Below are 19,032 nucleotides of genomic sequence, written 5' to 3' on the forward strand. Positions count from 1 at the left end.
ACAGGAAACATCCTGGTCAGCCTAGCTTTCCATGACGCAGTACTCCACATGTACCAGCTTGGAAAATAACCTGCAAAAATTCTTCTCCCTGGGATAAACTGCTCTGGAGGACTTGGTGAATTACAGATGACCGATAGATACGCTTGCCCTGGGTCAGTCCATAGAAGTTCAGACCGTTCCCCCCCAACTGTGTCAGTCGACTCCATCTGCCAGTTCTGAATGTCCTTTGGCCTCATGTGTACACCCTGCATCTCCAGAGATGCTGCCCAACTTGCTGAGAGCTCCTAGCACTGCTGGCGTTTCATTACTGAAGACTTTGTCCTGGATACACTCGCGTGCATGCAGGCAATGCCAAGGTTCTGAAGGGAAATGCTAGTGTGGGGAAGGTTCCAGATTGCTGTGATCGGGGTTCTCACAATACAGGTAGTGATGGAGCCAGATCACCAAGGAGCACCTTTGGGATTATGGTGCATTCATGATTTACACTATCAAAGGCAAAACAATAGGAATGATTGTAAATGGCAATCCAGACAAAAATATTTTACCTTCATCCAATAGCTCTATAAATTTAAAACAAATATAACGTATTTTGCTTTGATCAAAACAGACTTTATCGCAATTCCAAACCTACAGTAATTGCTCTGCAAACTACAGATTTTTTATTCCAATCCAACAAAACTATTCATAAAAATCTTTTATGTAGTTGCCAAGCAATCTATCAGGACAGTATTATCTGTAGGAAGGTATGAAGATGAGTGTGATTGTCTGATTAGTGAGTAACTTCATTATGTTGAACCATATGCTTATGCACTAACTTCAAATAAATACAGCAATTGTCCAGATGCACACCAATTAAACCACAAGGATATCACCGTTGTTGTAAAATGCGGAAGTTAAAGGATGTAACCAGCAATAAACACCTCAGCCACTTTGGTTTTTGCTGATGGATCTTGCAGGAAGCACATTTCCACTTTTTGACAGACACACACCAGCAAGTACTGTCAATGTGTTCATCTCCGTGTCGGCACACTCATGTTTCATTCTGATCCCAAGCCACAAAATGGAGAAGGGATGGGGTTTGATTATGTATTGCATTGAACTGCTGTTGCTAAGTTAACAAATTTCATGTCACATGCCGGTGATAATAAACCTGATTTTGATTCTGATCAGCCTGGTAATTGGGGATGGTGGGGTCTGACTACATGAAACAGAGGGGAAGAAGCTGTTCCTGAATTGCTGAGTGTGTGTCTTCAGGCTTCTGTATCTCCTACTTGCTGGTCACAGTGAGAAAAGGGCATGCCGTGGGTGCTGGAGGTCCTTAATAATGGACGCTGCCTTTCTGAGACACTGCTCCCTGAAGATGTCCTGGGTACTTTGTAGGCTAGTACCCAAGATGGAGCTGACTAGATTTACAAACTTCTGCAGCTTTTTTTGGTCCTGTGCAGTAGTCCCTCCATACCAGACGGTGATGCAGCCTGTCAGAATGCCCTCCATGGTACAACTATATAAGTTTTTGAGTGTTTTTCTTGACTTACCAAATCTCTTCAAACTCCTAATGATTTATAGTCGCTGTCATGCCTTCTTTATAGATGCATCGATATGTTGGGACCAGGTTAGATCCTCAGAGATCTTGACACCCAGGAACTTGAAACTGCTTACTCTCTCCACTTCTGAACCTTCTATGAGGATTGGTATGTGTTCCCTCGTCTTACCCTTCCTGAAATCCACAATCAGCTCTTTCATCTTACTGACACTGCATGCAAGGTTGATGTTGCCACACCACTCCACTAGCTGGCATATCTTGCTCCTGTACACCCTCTCATCTCCACCTGAGATTCTACCAACAATGGTTGTATCATCAGCAAATTTATAGATGGTATTTGAGCTATGCCTAGCCACACAGTCATGGGTATAGAGAGAGTAGAGCAATGGGCTAAGCACACATCCCTGAGGTGCACCAGTATTGATTGTCAGCGAGGAGGAGATATTATCACCAATCCACACAGACTGTGGTCTTCTGGTTAAGAAGTCAAGGATCCAATTGTAGAGGGAAATACAGAGGCATTAACTTCTCAATCAAGATTGTGGGAATGATGGTGTTAAATGCTGAGCTATAGTCGATGAACAGCATCCTGTTATCCGATTCCTAAATGGACACAGAACCCATGAACACTACCTCATTTTGTTAATATATATTATTATTATTTTTTAATCTATTCAACTAATTTACCTATTTATTTATTTATTATTTTTTCCTCTTCTATATTATGTATTACATTGAACTACTGATGCTTAATTAACGAATTTCATGACAAATGCCGGTGATAATAAACCTGATCTGATTCTGATCAGCCTTGGAGACGGGGACGGTGGGGTCTGTCTATATGATCAGCCTTGGAGATGGGGACGGTGGGGTCTGTCTATATGATCAGCCTTGGAGATGGGGACGGTGGGGTCTGTCTATATGATCAATCTTGGAGATGGGGACGGTGGGGTCTGTCTATATGATCAACCTTGGAGATGGGGACGGTGGGGTCTGTCTATATGATCAGCCTTGGAGATGGGGATGGTGGGGTCTGTCTATATGATCAACCTTGGAGATGGGGATGGTGGGGTGTGTCTATATGATTAACCTTGGAGATGGGGATGGTGGGGTGTGTCTATATGATCAACCTTGGAGATGGGGATGGTGGGGTGTGTCTATATGATTAACCTTGGAGATGGGGACGGTGGGGTCTGTCTATATGATCAGCCTTGGAGATGGGGATGGTGGGGTCTGTCTATATGATCAACCTTGGAGATGGGGATGGTGGGGTGTGTCTATATGATTAACCTTGGAGATGGGGATGGTGGGGTCTGTCTATATGATCAACCTTGGAGATGGGGATGGTGGGGTGTGTCTATATGATTAACCTTGGAGATGGGGATGGTGGGGCTACATGACTATCTTTGGTCTGTACGAAGCAAAGATTTGGTTTCTTCATTATTATTGAAGCTTTGTCTGCAGCTATGATCTCCCCTCAACGGACACAAACACTGACCCTATGTAAGACTACCTCCAGCCAACTGCTGACAAAGACCCTTTGCCACCTCTTTATCACTTCCAACCATTCCCGGTCCAGCCTTTTTAAAAACTTTATTCACAAAACAGCTCGGTAATAGGCCTTACTGGCCCAGTGAGCCTACACTGCCCAATTACACCCATGTGACCATCTGACCTGCTAATTCATCTGTATGCCTTTGGAATGTGGGAAGAAATTGGAGCACCCAGAGGAAACCCACATGGTCATGGGAAGAACATACAAACTTATACAGAAAGCGGTGGGAATTTGACCTGAATTACTGGTGCCAACCTCTACATGATAGTGTCACCCACTACTATCACCCAGGTTCAGGCCTACATCCACTCACCCCACCTGCCACACTCAGTGCCACTGTTTGGGCCAGGTACAGGGGTCAATATTCAGACCCCAATCTCTGGACTGCCTTCTCCGCCCTGCCAAGTTTTCCATAAGACCATAAGACATAGGAGCAGAATTAGGCCATTTGGCCCATCAAGTCTGTTCCACCATTCAATCATGGCTGATCCTTTTTTCCCCTACTCATTCCCACTCCCCAGCCTTCTCCCCGTAACCTTTGATGCCGTGTCCAATCAAGAACCTATCAAGCTCTGCCTTAAATACACCCAATGACCTGGACTCCACAGCTGCCCATTGTAATAAATTCCACAAATTAACCACCCTCTTGCTGAAGAAATTTCTCTTTGCATCGCTGTAATAATAATTAAATAATTATTTAATTAATTATCTGTTTAATTATTTATGGTTTTATATTGCTATATTTCCACACTATTTTTGGTTGGTGCGACGAAACCCAATTTCCCTCGGGATCAATAAAGTATGTCTGTCTGTCTGTCTATTTCAAATGGACGCCCCTCTATCCTGAGGTTGTGCCCTCTTGTCCTGGACTACCCCATAATGCGAAACATCCTTTCCACATCTAGTCTGTCTAGGCCTTTTGACATTCAAAAGTTTTCAATGAGATCCCCCCCCCCCCCCCCCATCCTTCTGATTTCTAGCGAGTACAGACCTAGAGCCATCAAACGTTCCTCGTATGATAATCCTTTCATTCCCAGAATCATCCTTGTGAACCTCCTCTGGACCTTCACCAATGCCAGCACATCTTTTCTTTGCTGAGGAGCCCAAAACTGTTCATAATACTCAAAGTGAGGCCTCACCAGTGCCTTATAAAGCCTCAGCATCATATCCTTGCTCTTGTATTCTAGACCTCTTGAAATGAATGCTAACATGGCATTTGTCTTCCTCACCACTGACACTATCTGCAAGTCCCTTTGCATCTCCGATTCCTGGATTTTCTCCCCATTTAAAAAATTGTCTGCACATTTATTTCTGCTACCAAAGTGCATGACCATGCATTTTCCAACATTGAATTTCATTTGCCACTTTTTTCCCCATTATCCATATCTGTCCAAGTTCTTCTGCAGCATTCCTGTTTCGTCAACACCATCTACTCTTCCACCAATCTTCGTATCATCTGCAAACTTGGAAACAAAGCCATCTATTCCATCATCTAAATCATTGATATACAGCATAAAAAGAAGTGGTCACTGGTAGTCAACCAGAAAAGGATTATTTTATTCCCACTCGCTGCCTCCTACCAATCAGCCAATGCTCTAACCATGCCAGTAACTTTCCTGTAATACCATGGGCTCTGAACTTTGAAAGCAGCCTCATGCATGGCACTTTGTCAAAAGCCTTCTGAAAGTCAAAATATACCAAGTCCACTACATCCCCTTTATCTATCCTCTGTGTAACCTCCTCAAAGAATTCCAACTGGATCGTCAGGCAAGATTTTCCCTAAAGGAAACCATACTGACTTTTTTCTATCTTGTCCTGTGTCGTCAAGTACTCCACAACCTCATCCTTAAAAATTTACTCCAACATATTCCCAACCACTGAGGTCAGGCTTACTGGCCTAGAATTTCCTTTCTGCTGCCTTACTCTTTCTTAAAGAGTAGAGCAACATTTGCAATTTTCCTGTCCTCTGGCACCATGCCAGAGTCCAATGATTTTTGAAAGAGCATTAGACTAATGCCTCCACAATCTCTACCATTACCTCTTTCAGTTTTTTGAGTACCTTCTCCCTTGTAATAGAAACTGCACCCACTGCTCTTCCTTTACACCCTTTAACATCTGGCACACTGCTAGTGTCTTGCACACTAGTGACTGATGCAAAATACTCATTTTGTTCAACTGCCATCTTCTTGGCCTCCATTATTATTTCTCTGGCCTCATTTTCTAGCAGACCTATATCAACTCATATCTCTCATTTAGATTTTTACATACTTAAAAATGCTTTTACTATTCACTATGATACTGTCTGCCAGCTTGCTTTCATATTTCATCTTTTCTCTCCTAATAAGTTGTTTAGCTGCTCTCTGTAGAATTTTAAAAGCTTCCCAATCCTGTACTCCCACTAATTTTTGCTTTGTTGTATGCTTTCTCTTTTGCTTTTACATTTATTTGACTTCCCTTGACAGGCATGGTTATACTATTTGCCCATTTGTGTATTTCTTTGTTTTTGGAATACATCTATCCTGTACCTTCCTCATTTTTCCCAGGAGCTCACACCATTGCTGCTCTGCTGTCATCCCTGCCAGCATCTCCTTACAATTTAATTTGGCCGAGTCCTCTGTCACACCGCTGTAACTCCCTTACTCCAATGAAATATTGCTACATCTGACTTTTCTTTCTCCCTATCAAGTTTCAAGTTTGAACTCAATCATATTGTGATCATTGTCTCCTAAGGGTTCTTTTACCTTTAGCTCCCTAATCACCTCCTGTTCATTACATAACAACCAATCCAGTATAGCTGATCCTCTAGTAGGCTCAACAACAAACTGCTGTAAAAAGATATCTCATAGGCTTTCAATAAACTCTCTTGGAATCCAATTCCAATCTGATTTTCCCAATTGACCTGCATGTTAACACCTCCCATGACTATCACAACATCATTATTTTGACACACCTTCTCAATTTCCTGTTGTAATCTGTGATCCACAATCCAGCCACTGTTGTTAGATCTGTATATATCAGCCATCAACATCCTTTTACCCCTGCAGTTTCTTAAATCAACTCACAAGCATTCAACATCTTCCGATCCTTGTCACATCTTTTTTACTCTTTCAGTGCCAGCAGAGCCATACCACCCCCTCTGATGACCTTCCTATTTCTCCAATACAATGTGCAACCTTGGACCTTCAGCTCCCAACTACAACCATCCTTCAGCTATGATTCAGTGATGGCCACAACATCATACCTGACAATCTCCAATAGTGCAACAAGATCATTCACCTTATTTCTTTTACTCCGTGCATTGAGAAATAACACTTTGAATGCTGCATTTGCTACCGTTTTTGATTCTGCATCCCTAATACACTGATGTTCACCCTGCTTGGTGCAATTATATCCTATCATCTGCCTGCCCTTCTTGACAGTCTGACTGCACGCTATCTTTGTTGTTTTAACCATCCGTCCTATCCTGAGTCCCTTCACTCTGGTTCCCATCCCACTGCCAAATTAGTTTAAACCCTCTCCAACAGCTCTAACAAACCTGCCCACAAGAATATTGGTTTCCCTTGAGTTTTGGTGCAACCCGTCACTTTTGAACAGGTTATATCTCACCCAGAAGAGATCCCAATGATCCAAGAACGTGAAGCCCTGACCCCTGCAGCAGTTTCTCAGCCACACATTTATCTGCCAAATCATCCTGTTTCTACCCTTTCTGGTGTGTGGCACAGGCAGCAATCCAGAAATTACTATCCTGGAGGTCCTGCTTCTTTCTCAGCTTTCTATCTCACTCTCTAAATTCTCTTTTCAGGACCTCTTAGCTTTTTCTTCCTGTCACTGGTATCAATATGTATCAAGATATCTGTCTGCTCCCCCCTCTCTCCAAAATGTTGTGGACATGATCTGAGACATCCCTGACCTTGGCACCTGGGAGGCAACATACCATCTGGGTGTCCCATTCACGTCCACAGAATTTCCTGTCTGTTCCCCTCACTATCCAGCCCCCTATCACTACCGCTCCCTTCTTCTCCCTCTTTCCCTTCTGCACCACGGACCCATGCTCAGTGCCTGTAACACAGTCTCCATGCCATTCCCCTGGGAGGTCATCCCCCACAACAGCATCCAAAATGGTATACTTATTTTTGAGGGGAATGGCTACAGGGCTGCTCTGCTCTAACTGTCTATTCACATTTCCATTTCTCCTGACAGTCACCCAGCTACTCACCTCCTGCAACTTCAGGGTGACTACTTCCCTGTAACTCTGATCGATGATCTCCTCACTCTCCTGTACAAGTCAAAGGTCATCCAGCTGTTGCTTCAGATCTCTAACACGGTCTTCAAGGAGCTGCAACCAGATGCACTTCAAGCAGATATAGTTCCCTGGCAGACTCTGGGTCTCACAGGACTCCAACATCTGGCATGAAGAACACACAACAGCCATTCAGTACACTAGGTATAATAAGGGGGGAGAAAAGGGAACCTTAACAGAAACTTACTCAGAGCCAATGCCTCTTTCGAGCTGAAGCATCCTCTGAGGCAAAACCTGACACTCCTACTCTTGCCACTGGCCTACTCCCAACAAAGGCTGACCGGCTTGTTCTTTCTGTACTTTTAAACAAGTGTCGCCAACCTGCGAGAAACCTCATTGCCATGGCCTGCTCTTGCTGCTGACTGAGCCATCAGAATCAGCCCGAACGCCTGCGAAGCGTCACCAGCCTGTGGCCTGCTGCTCCTGCTGACTGGACCATTGGAGTAAGCCTGAACGCCTGGGAAACTCTCCTTTTAAACATGACCTCCGGAAACCTGCCTTAAAATCTCTCCTGGCGGCTGGATGATATGGGAGTGTAGTGGCTTACAGTGCCAGTGACCCAAGTTCAATTCGCAGAGCTGCCTGTAAGGAATTTACACAATCTCCCAGTGACCCTGGAGTCACTGTTCACAGCCAAACCAGCAGCTGCCTGGACCAGGGCTGTTCATTGAAGCAAAACCCTCCTCTCAAGCTTCAAAAACAACGTGTGTACGTCATCTGTAGCCAAGCCCAGTATTGCTCACTGAAGGTCCAGCAGCTCTCATTGAGATCCTCTGCTCTCTCTTCAACACAATCACTGTGTGACAACCAGAATTACATATTACACACTAAATGTGGCCAAATCAGACTTTTGTAAACTTGAAGCTTAACAACCCAACTTTTATAACTTGTGCCCAGACATGAAGGCAACACCCTGTCTACCCATGTTGCCACTCCTGGGGAGTTACAAGCATGGACCCTTGGAGCCCTCTGCTCATATGTGCTCCTAAAGATCCTGTATTCTGCCGTTTACAGTACTCTGAAACTTCCTAATTATTCACATTCAAGCTGCTACATCTCTTTCTTTAGCCAGAAACCCCCTTCAGAATAAGCAAATGCTTTGAGAGGTCTGTCAAGGACTACATCTACAGCTTGCTACCATCAAAACTGGATCCCCTAAAATCTGCCTACCAACACAACCGATCGACAGACAACGCAACAGCCACTTTTCTACACACTGTCCTTACACGTCTGGAGAAGAAGGATGCTGTTCTTGGACGACAGTTCAGCATTCAACACCATAATTCCATCCAGGCTTGACAGGAAGCTCAGAGACCTCGGCCTTCACCCTGTCTTGTGCAGCTGCATCCTGGACTCCCTGTCAGATCGCTGGAAGGTGGTAAGAGTGGGCTCCCTCACCTCCACTCCTCTGATTCTCAACACAGGAGCCCCTCAGGGCTGTGTACTAAGTCCCCTCCTTTACTCCCTGTATGCTCATGATGGTATCGCTACCCACAGCTCTAATCTGCTAATTAAATTTGCCAACGACACTACATTGATTGGCCTAATCTCAAACAATAACGAGGTGGCCTACAGGGAAGAAGTTATCTCTCTGACACAGTGGTGTCAAGAAAACAGCCTCTCCTTCAATGTCACAAAAACAAAGGAGCTGGTTGTGGATTACAGGAGGAATGGAAAGAGGCTAACCCCTATTGACATCAATGGATCTGGGATTGAGAGGGTAAACAGCTTTAAGCTCCTTGGCATCCACATCACCGAGGACCTCATGTGGTCTGTACACACCAGCTGTGTGGTGAAAAACACAGACCTCAGACGATTGAGGAAGTTTGGTATGGACCTGCAAATCCCAAGAACTTTCTACAGGGCACATTTGAGAGCATCTTGACGAGCTGCATCACTGCCTGGTATGGGAACTGTAGCTCCCTAATCGCAGGACTCTGCAGAGAGTGGTGCGGACAGCCCAGTGCATCTATAGTTCATTCATTCACTGTTCATTTCAGACAAGATGATACTGGACCAGGAGTCATAACTTCTGCAGAGATGTGAAGATCCTGAGACTGATCAGACACAGCCTTTTGCCTCCGTCCTGTCTTCAGGTTGTCCCTACACTTCAAACTGTGCACATCTCACTTGATACCACCCACATCCACTTTGGAACACGAAGGCAACGGGAGTTCTCGGGGGCTGAGCGCCAACAGTTTACAAAGGGCAAGGGGTCTCCAGAAGTTTTTGATTCGGAACAAGAAGGCAGCGGGAGAGCACCTAAGGATTTCCAGCAGGAAGACATTTTGAGTTCTCGGGGGAAGAGAGAGGCCAGACTGTGCAGGCGCATGATGTCAGAGAGTCCAGTGCGAACAATTTAAAAAGAAGGCAGCCATATCCAGCAGGCAGCATTGGGAGTGGGCAGCAGAGTGAAAGGGCTTTGGCTCCACGGGCTTCGGCGGTAACGGGATGAGGTGAGGCAGTTGTTGATTGCAAAAGAAGGTAGTATGTATGTGAGGCCAGTTTTCTGTGGTTGGTGTCAGATGTGGGAGGTTCTGGAGTCTCCCAGCATCCCGGATGGCCACATCTGCACCCAGTGCATCGAGATGCAACTCCTAAGGGACCGTGTTAGGGAACTGGAGCTGCAGCTTGATGACCTTCATCTGGTCAGGGAGAGTGAGGAGGTGATAGAGAGGAGTTACAGGCGGGTGGTCACTCCGGGGCCACGGGGGACAGAGAAATGGGTCACAGTCAGGAGAGGGAAGGGGAAGAGTCAGGTACTAGAGAGTACCCCAGCGGCTGTACTCCTTGACAATAAGTACTCCTGTTTGAGTACTGTTGGGGGGACAGCCTACCTGGGGGAAGCAACAGTGGCCGTGCCTCTGGCACAGAGACTGGCCCTGTGGCTCAGAAGGGTAGGGAAAGGAAGAGGAAGGCAGAAGAGATAGGGGACTCTATAGTCAGGGGGTCGGACAGGCGATTCTATGGATGCAGGAAAGAAACTCGGATGGTAGTTTGCCTCCCAGGTGCTAGGGTTAGGGACGTTTCTGATCGCATCCAAGATATCCTGCGGTGGGAGGGAGAACAGCCAGAGGTCGTAGTACATATTGGTACCAATGACACAGGTAGGAAAAGGGAAGAGGACCTGAAAGAAGACTACAGGGAGTTAGGAAGGAAGTTGAAAAGCAGGATCTCAAAGGTAGTAATCTCAGGATTACTGCCTGTGCCACGTGACAGTGAGAATAGGAATAGAATGAGGTGGAGGATAAATGTGTGGCTGAGGGATTGGAGCAGGGGGCAGGGATTCAGATTTCTGGATCATTGGGACCACTTTTGGGGCGGGTGTGACCTGTTTAAAAAAGATGGGTTGCACTTGAATCCCAGGGGGACCAATATCCTGGCGGGCAGGTTTGATAGAGCTGTTGGGGAGGGTTTAAACTAGCTTGGCAGGGAGGTGGGAATCAGAATGTGAGTGCAGGGATTAAGGTAGAAGGACAAGGGCATAATGCTAAGAGTTTTGAGTTGGTGATGAAGGACAGGCATGGGACAGAACATAATTGTAGCCAGTTAAAGGGGATGAAATGTGTCTATTTCAATGCTAGGAGTATTAGGAACAAGGAGGATGAACTTAGAGCATGGATTAGTACGTGGAACTACGATGTTGTGGCCGTTACTGAAATTTGGTTGGAGGAAGGGCAGGATTGGATGATGCAGGTCCTGGGGTTCAGGTGTTTTACAAGGAATAGGATGGGAGGTAGAAAAGGGGGGGAGTGGCATTGGGGGTCAGGGATAGTATCACGGCTATAGAAATGGAGGACGCTGCAGAAGGAGTGTCCGCGGAGTCAGTCTGGGTGAAAGTCAGAAATAGGAAAGGATCAATCACTGTGCTGGGAGTAGTCTATAGGCCCCCAAATTGCCCTCGGGACACCGAGGAGCAGATAAGCAGGCAGATTTTAGAATGGTGCAGGAAATACAGGGTAGTAGTTATGGGGGATTTCAACTTCCCTCATATTGACTGGCACCTCCTGAGTGCAAGGGGGATAGATGGGGCTGGATTTGTTGGGTATGTTCAAGAGGGATTCCTGACACAGTATATGGACCGGCCAACGAGAGGAGAGGCTATACTGAATCTAGTTCTGGGTAATGAACCTGGTCAGGTGACAGACCTCTTGGTGGGGGAGCATATTGCTGAGAGTGACCACAACTCCCTTAACTTCAGCATAGCTATGGAAAGGGTTAAAATCAGACAAAATGGAAAAGTGCTTAACTGGGGAAGGGCTAACTTTGAAGGGATGAGGCAGGAACTAGTGAGAGTAAATTGGAAACAGATGTTCAAAGGGGAAAACACGGAATTAATGTGGGAGAAGTTTAGGGACTACTTGAGCTGGGTTCAGGATAGGTTTGTTCCACTGAGGCAAGGAAGAAATGGTAGGAAAAGGGAACCGTGGCTGATGAAACATGTGAGGCAACTCGTCAAGAGGAAAATGGAAACATATGATAGATATAAGAAGCAGGAAGAAGGAGGGGCTTATGAGAAATATAGGGTAGCCAGGAAGGAGCTAAAGAAAGGACTTAGGAGAGCTCAAAGGGGGCATGAGAAGGCCTTGGCATGTAGGATTAAGGAGAACCCCAAGGTGTTCTATGTGTATGTGAAGAATAGGAGGATGACGAGAACGAAGGTGGGACCGCTAAAGGATAAAGAGGGCAACATATGCCTGGAAGCGGAGGAGGTTGGGGAGGTCCTAAATGAATACTTTGCTTCAGTATTCACAAGTGAAAAGAATCTTGATCAGGATGAGGTCGAAGTAGAGCGGGCCTGTGTGCTGGACAATGTGGAGATTAAGGATGAAGAAGTGCTGGATCTTCTTAAAAACATTAAGATTGATAAATCCCCAGGGGCAGATATGATACACCCCAGGTTGTTGTGGGAATTGACAGAAGAGATCGCAGGAGCATTAGCTATGATCTTTGAATCCTCTTTGGCTGCAGGGGAAGTGCTGGAGGACTGGAGAATGGCAAATGTAGTTCCCTTGTTTAAAAAAGGTAATAGGGAGAAACCTGGGAACTATAGACCGGTGAGTCTTACGTCGGTGGTATGCAAACTACTGGAAAGGACTTTTAAGGATAGTATCTACGAGCATTTGGAGAAATACAGTCTACTCATGGATAGTCAACATGGCTTTGTGAAGGGAAGATCATGCCTCACGAGCCTGATTGAGATTTTTGAAGAGGTAACAAAAGAAATTGATGAGGGTAGGGCAGTGGATGTGGTCTACATGGACTTTAGCAAAGCATTTGACAAGGTCCCTCATGAGAGACTCATTCAGAAAGTCATGAGGCATGGGATAAGTGGAACCTTGGCTGTTTGGATAAAAAATTGGCTTAAAGGAAGAAAGTAGAGGGTAGTTGTGGAAGGAAAGTATTCTGCCTGGAGGTTGGTGACTAGTGGAGTGCCACAGGGATCTGTCCTGGGACCCCTGCTATTTGTAATTTTTATTAATGACCTAGATGTAGAGGCGGAAGGATGGGTGAGTAAGTTTGTGGATGACACGAAGATTGGAGGAGTTGTGGATGGAGCTGTAGGTTGTCGAAGGTTATAAGAGGATATAGACAGGCTGCAGAGTTGGGCGGAAAAATGGCAGATGGAGTTCAATGCAGACAAGTGTGAGGTGATGCATTTTGGAAGGACAAACCAGAAGACTGAGTACAGGATTAATGGTCAGTTACTTAAGAGTGTGAATGAACAAAGGGACCTTGGGGTTCAAATTCATACATCCCTCAAGGTCGCTGCGTAGGTTGATAGGGTAGTTAAAAAGGCCTATGGGATGCTAGGCTTCATTAATAGGGGAATTCAGTTCAAGAGTAGAGAGGTCATGTTGCAACTCTACAAATCTCTGGTGAAACAGCACTTAGAGTATTGTGTTCAATTCTGGTCACCTTATTATAGGAAGGATGTGGAAGCTATGGAGAGGGTGCAGAGGAGATTTACCAGGATGTTGGATGGTTTGGAGAACAAGTCATATGAAGCAAGGTTAGCAGAGCTGGGACTTTTCTCTTTGGAGCATAGAAGAATGAGAGGGGACTTGATAGAGGTCTACAAGATTATGAGAGGCATAGATAGGGTGGATAGTCAGTACCTGTTTCCCAGGGCATCAATAGCAAACACCAGAGGGCATAGGCACAAAATTAAGGGAGGGAAGTTTAGGGGAGACATCAGAGGTAAGTTTTTTTACACAGAGGGTTGTGAGTGCCTGGAATGACTTGCCAGGGATGGTGGTGGAGGCTAAAACATTAGGAGTATTTAAGAGCCTCTTGGACAGGCACATGGATGAAAGAAAAATGGAGGGTTATGTGGTAGTGTGGGTTTAGTACTTTTTTTTAAGGATTATATGGGTCAGCACAACATGGAGGGCTGAAGGGTCTGTACTGTGCTGTAGTGTTCTATGGTTCTACCTTGTTACGGCACAGTCTCCCCCTCATCCATCCATTTCTCACATGGAGATCAGTGCACATGTCCTGTTCTGAGCTCAATCAATGTACGGACAGGCAGAGCCACTTCTCTACATAACCTTACCCAGATTCTTGATATTGGCCAGCACATTCTGCGTGAAATTCCTGTACGTCGCTATCGTTCCTTCAGGAGATGCAATGCCAACATGAGCTTCATAGATTCGTACACTCCTTGGTCTTGGGGGACGAGGATGCCGGAGCTGCACACAAATAAAACCAGGTTCTTTGTCAGTAACACAGCTGATACCGAGAGGTGTAAATCTCTTCAATAGAGAGAATTTTAACTATATCCCCTGCCTCTAATCTGACACTCCATCAGTGGATGCCCTGAAGTGCAATCTCACATAATTCAAAATGAAAAATTAGGAATGGCAATTGAAGCAGTGTAGGGCAATTTTAAACCAGGCGCAGGAACAGAGCAGGAACAATGGGTGGTGAGGGTCTCGACAAACTGAGCAGGAAATGAGGGATGATGAGGGTCTTCCATGAAAAACTGAACTAGGAATGAGGGGTGGTGAGGGTCTCACACGACGATGAGCCGGGAATGAGGGATGGTGAGAGTCAAATGAAGAGTGAACACCTCTGACCAATGTGCTACGGGAAGATCCTGGAAAGGGTTAGTACCTTCATTCCATCCACAGCAGTGAGGATTTTAATTCCACTTCCCATTCCTATTTTGACATGTCTGTCCATGGCCACCTCTCCTGCCAAGATGAGTTCACACTCATATTGGAGGAGCAACACCTTGTATTCCACTTGGTTAGCCTCCAACGTGATGACATGGACTTCAATTTCTCCAATCTGGTAATCTCTCCCCATTCCCCATTTTGGCTCCATTCCTATCCCATCTTTTCTCCTCACCTCATCTCCCCCGGTTGCCCTCTTCCTTCTCTTTCAGCCATGGTCCACTCTTCTATAATGGACGCTGCCTTTCTGAAACACTGCTCCCTGAAGATGCCTGACCTCCTTTGAACCCACTCCAGTTTCAGCACTTGCCTTTTGAGATAAGCGACCCAAAACTGTTCACAATACTCAACATGCGGCCTCACCAGTGTTTTATAAAGTCTCAACATTATATCCTTGCTTTATTCCCTTCTGAAGGCTCTATAAGATTCATTCTTCTCAGCCCTTTACTTTTTCCACCTATCCCTTCCAGCTTCCCACTTCATCTCCTCACCTATCACCTCCCAGCTGGTACTCCTTCCCTCCCTCCACCTTTTTATTCTGGCTTCTGCCCCCTTCCTTTTCAGTCCTGATGAAGAGTCTTGGCCCAAAACATCGATTGTTTCTTCCTTTCCCTAGATCTTGTCTGAGTTCCTCCAGCACTGTGTGTGTGTTGCTCTGGAAAGGGTGCAGAGATATGTCCCAAGGGTGAGGATGTGGACAGATACATGCAGCTGCGGGTCACTCTCCAGTGACAGAAATGAAAAGGATATTGCTGGAGGTTTTCAAACTCTTGTACAGGCATTGTTTTGGGTAAGGGTATAAGAGGAGTTGCAGGAAGAACTTTACACCCCAGACGGTGATTGGAATCTGGAACATACTCCCTGAGGGATGTAGGTTAACTTTTATGATTTACCCAGGCAGGATCATTCTTTAGATCAAATGTTGGGAAGCTGAATTATGGATTAAACAGGAGCCTTCAGAAGGGAATAAAGCAAGGATGTAATGTTGAGACTTTATAAAGCACTGGTGAGGCCGCACGTTGAGTATTGTGAACAGTTTTGGGTCGCTTATCTCAGAAGGCAGGTGCTGAAACTGGAGTGGGTTCAAAGGAGGTCAGGCATCTTCAGGGAGCAGTGTTTCAGAAAGGCAGCGTCCATTATTAAGCACTCAGGGCGTGCTCTTTTGTCATTGTTACCATCAAGTAGGAGGTATAGGAGCCTGAAGACAAATACTCAGCGATTCAGGAACAGCTTCTTCCTCTCTGCCATCCGATTCCTAAATGGACATTGAAGCTCTGGATACTATCACAGAAGTTACTGGAAGGGATTCTGTGGAACAGGACATACCGGCAAGGACTGTTTAGGGATAATGCATATGGCTTTATACAAGGCACTGGTGAGGCCTCACATTGAGTATTGTGAACAGTGTTGGGCCTCTCATCTTAGAAAAAATGTGCTGGCATTGAAGAGGGTCCAGAGGATGACTCCGGGAATGAAAGGGTTATCATATGAGAAACGTTTGATGGCTGTGGGTCTGTACTTGCTGGAACTCAGAAGGATGGTGGGGTATCTCATTGAAACCTTTCGAATGTTGAAAGGCTTAGACAGAGTAGATGTGGAAAGGATGTTTCCCATGGTAGGAAAGTCTAGGTCAAGAGGGCACAGCCTCAGGATAGAGGGGCACCCTTCCAAAACAGAGATGTGGAGAAATTTCTTTAGCCAAAGGTGGTGAATTTGTGGAATTTGTTGCCACAGGCAGCTGTGGAGGCCAGGTTGTTAGATGTATTTAAGGCAGAGATTGATAGGTTCGTGATTGGACATGGCATCAAAGATTATGGGAGAAGGCCGGGAACTGGGGTTGAGGAGGAGAAAAAAAAAGGATCAGCCATGATTGAATGGTGGAGCAGACTCGATGGGACAGATGGCCTAATTCTGCACCTATGTCTTACAGTCTAAAGTTGACTTAGTGTAGGAAGAAGAGGGTGGTAGAACATAGAACAGTACAGTGGACATGTTCCGTGTTTGAATTCCAGTGTGGGAACAGAAATCCCCACTCTGGTTTTCCAACTCATATCACGAGCTGGGTGGCGATAAGCCAGATGCTCCATCTAAGAAACCAATACAGCATCAGGTACAAAAGCATTGACTCCTCACTCTACAAAAGATTCCAGCTCCCATAGCAACAAGACAGCATTTGCAATTTCTTATAATATACATTTAATTCTTATCACTCCTGCCACTTTACAAAGGATCGCAATGCTCCAGCATTTATCATTCCTCCCCTGACCTGACAGTTGCAACAAAAATTATTTTGTGCACCTTTACAGATTTAATTCATTTATGACGAAAAGGCACGTTGTTACAAAAGTCACAAGGTCCGATGGGGATACTTCACTGCAGCTTTGATACAAGCCACTTCACTCACAAAATTAAAGTCAATGTGAAACACTGTTGAGAAGCAGCTTAATTGAAGATGACAACAGTTGTGAAAGAGCTGAGACAAAACCCAGTGAACTAATCTGAAGTCAAAGACTCGAGAGGCTAGGATTCACTTTGTGGTCTCGGGGGAGGCGGTGTGCACGGAAGCAGCAGATGGAATACAGCATAGGGAAGAGTACGATCGGTAGAAGGAATAAAGGCGTAGACTATTTTCTAAATGTGGAGAAAATCTAAACTAAACAAAGGGAACAATACACACTAAGTGGTAGAGGAACTCAGCAAGTATCTATGGAAAAAAGTAGCTGACATTTTTGGCCAAAACCCTTTGGCAGGACTTGTACATTTTTCCATCGATGCTGCCTGGACTGCTGAGTTCCTCCAGCATCTTGTGCAAGTTGCTTGGATTTCCAGCATCTGCAGGTTTTCTCTTGTTTCAGGAGCAAAGGGACTTGGAGGTCCTCATGCAGGATTCTCTAAAGGAAGAAAGGAAATTATAAGCCGGTCAGCTTGACTTCAGTGGTTGGGAAGATATTGGAGTTCACTGCTAAGGATGAGGTTTCAGGGTATTTGGAGGCACATGGTAAAACAGGCCAAAGTCAACATGTCTTCCTTAAGGGACAATCTTACCTGAAAAATCAGATGAAATTCTTTGAAGAAATAACAAGCAGGATAGACAAAAGAGAAAGGTTGATGTTATGTACTTGGGATTTTCAGAAGGTCTTTGACGAGGTACCACACATGAGGCTGCTTAACAAGTTAAGAGCCCATGGTATTACAGGAAAGATTCTAGCATGGATAGAACATTGGTTGACTGGTGGAAGACAGAGTCGGAATAAAGGGAACTAATCTGTTGGCTGCCGGTGACTAGTGTGTTCCACATGGGTTGGTACTGGAGATGCTTCTTTTCACATTATATGCCAATGATTTGCTTGACAAAATTGATGGCTTTGTGACCAAGTTTGCAAATGATACCAAGCTAGGTGGAGGGGCAGATACTGTGAGGAAACAGAGAGTCTGCAGAAGGACTTTACTTGAGAATAGGCAGAGGTGCTAGCTGGGAAGTGTATGGTCACGTACTTCGGCAGAAGGAATAAAGACTATAAGACCATAACGTATCAGAGCAGAATTAGGCCATTTGGCCCATCAAGTTTGCTCCATTATTTCATCATGGCTGAAAAAAGGCGTAGACTATTTTCGAAATGGGGAGAAAATTCAAAAATGAGAGGTGCAAAGGGACTCGGGAATGATATTGTGCATGATACTCTAAAGGCTAACTTGCTGGTTGAATTGGTGGTAAGGAAGGAAAATGCAAAGTTAGTATTCATTTCAAGAGGACTAGAATATAAAAACAAGGATGTAATGCTGGGGATGTGTGAAGTTCAACGTTCAAGGTACATTTATTATCAAAGTATGTATACTAAAAACAACCTTGAGATTTGTCTCCTTACAAGCAACCACAAAACAAAGAAACCAAATAGAACTCATTCTTTTTCGGTTCTCCGTTGAACTCCGATGATGACGTCCACTCCTTTAACGGTGAGATCTTTGATGACTATACAGTCCTATCCTGGACCCTCAAGCTCTCTTGCAGGTGGGACATGTATATGTGGTAGTGTTGGTAGTGGTGGCAGCCATGGCTGCATTTCTCCTGGCTCTCTTCCATTGTCTTCTGGTTGTTCTTTCCATCGCCAGAATACAAACCCCGTCCCTACACAGCTGTCACCAAGTGATACGGTCAGCAGCAACATCCTCCAGGTCCTCGGGTCTGATCTTACACTTCCTTATAGCATTCTTCATCCGATCCTTATAGCGCTTCTTCGGCCCTCCAGCTGAGCGTCGACCATGATGTAGCTGGCCGTATAACACTCTGCGGGGTAGCCGACATGGGGGCATCCTTATCACGTGCCCCAGCCACTGCAACTGACGCTGGGTGATCATGGCCTCAATACTTCTGCAGTTGGTCTTTACAAGTATTTCAGTGTGAGGCACCGGTTCATGCCAGGTAATTCCCAGGATGCACTGAAGGCAGCTTATATGG

General features: G+C 45.3%; 1 protein-coding gene across 2 annotated transcripts in view; it reads right to left on the reverse strand.

The window, feature by feature from the left end:
- Positions 1–19,032, reverse strand: part of LOC140727447 (1,4-alpha-glucan-branching enzyme-like) — a 528,898-nt gene that overhangs the window by 157,010 nt on the left and 352,856 nt on the right. For both annotated transcript variants that reach the window (XM_073044749.1, XM_073044748.1), the window contains exon 5: positions 13,955–14,090. In XM_073044749.1, the coding sequence (XP_072900850.1) occupies positions 13,955–14,090 (136 nt within the window). The remainder of the gene's footprint in view (positions 1–13,954; positions 14,091–19,032) is intronic.

This window comes from Hemitrygon akajei, chromosome 5 (genome assembly GCF_048418815.1).
Source record: "Hemitrygon akajei chromosome 5, sHemAka1.3, whole genome shotgun sequence".
NCBI classification, from domain to species: domain Eukaryota; kingdom Metazoa; phylum Chordata; class Chondrichthyes; order Myliobatiformes; family Dasyatidae; genus Hemitrygon; species Hemitrygon akajei.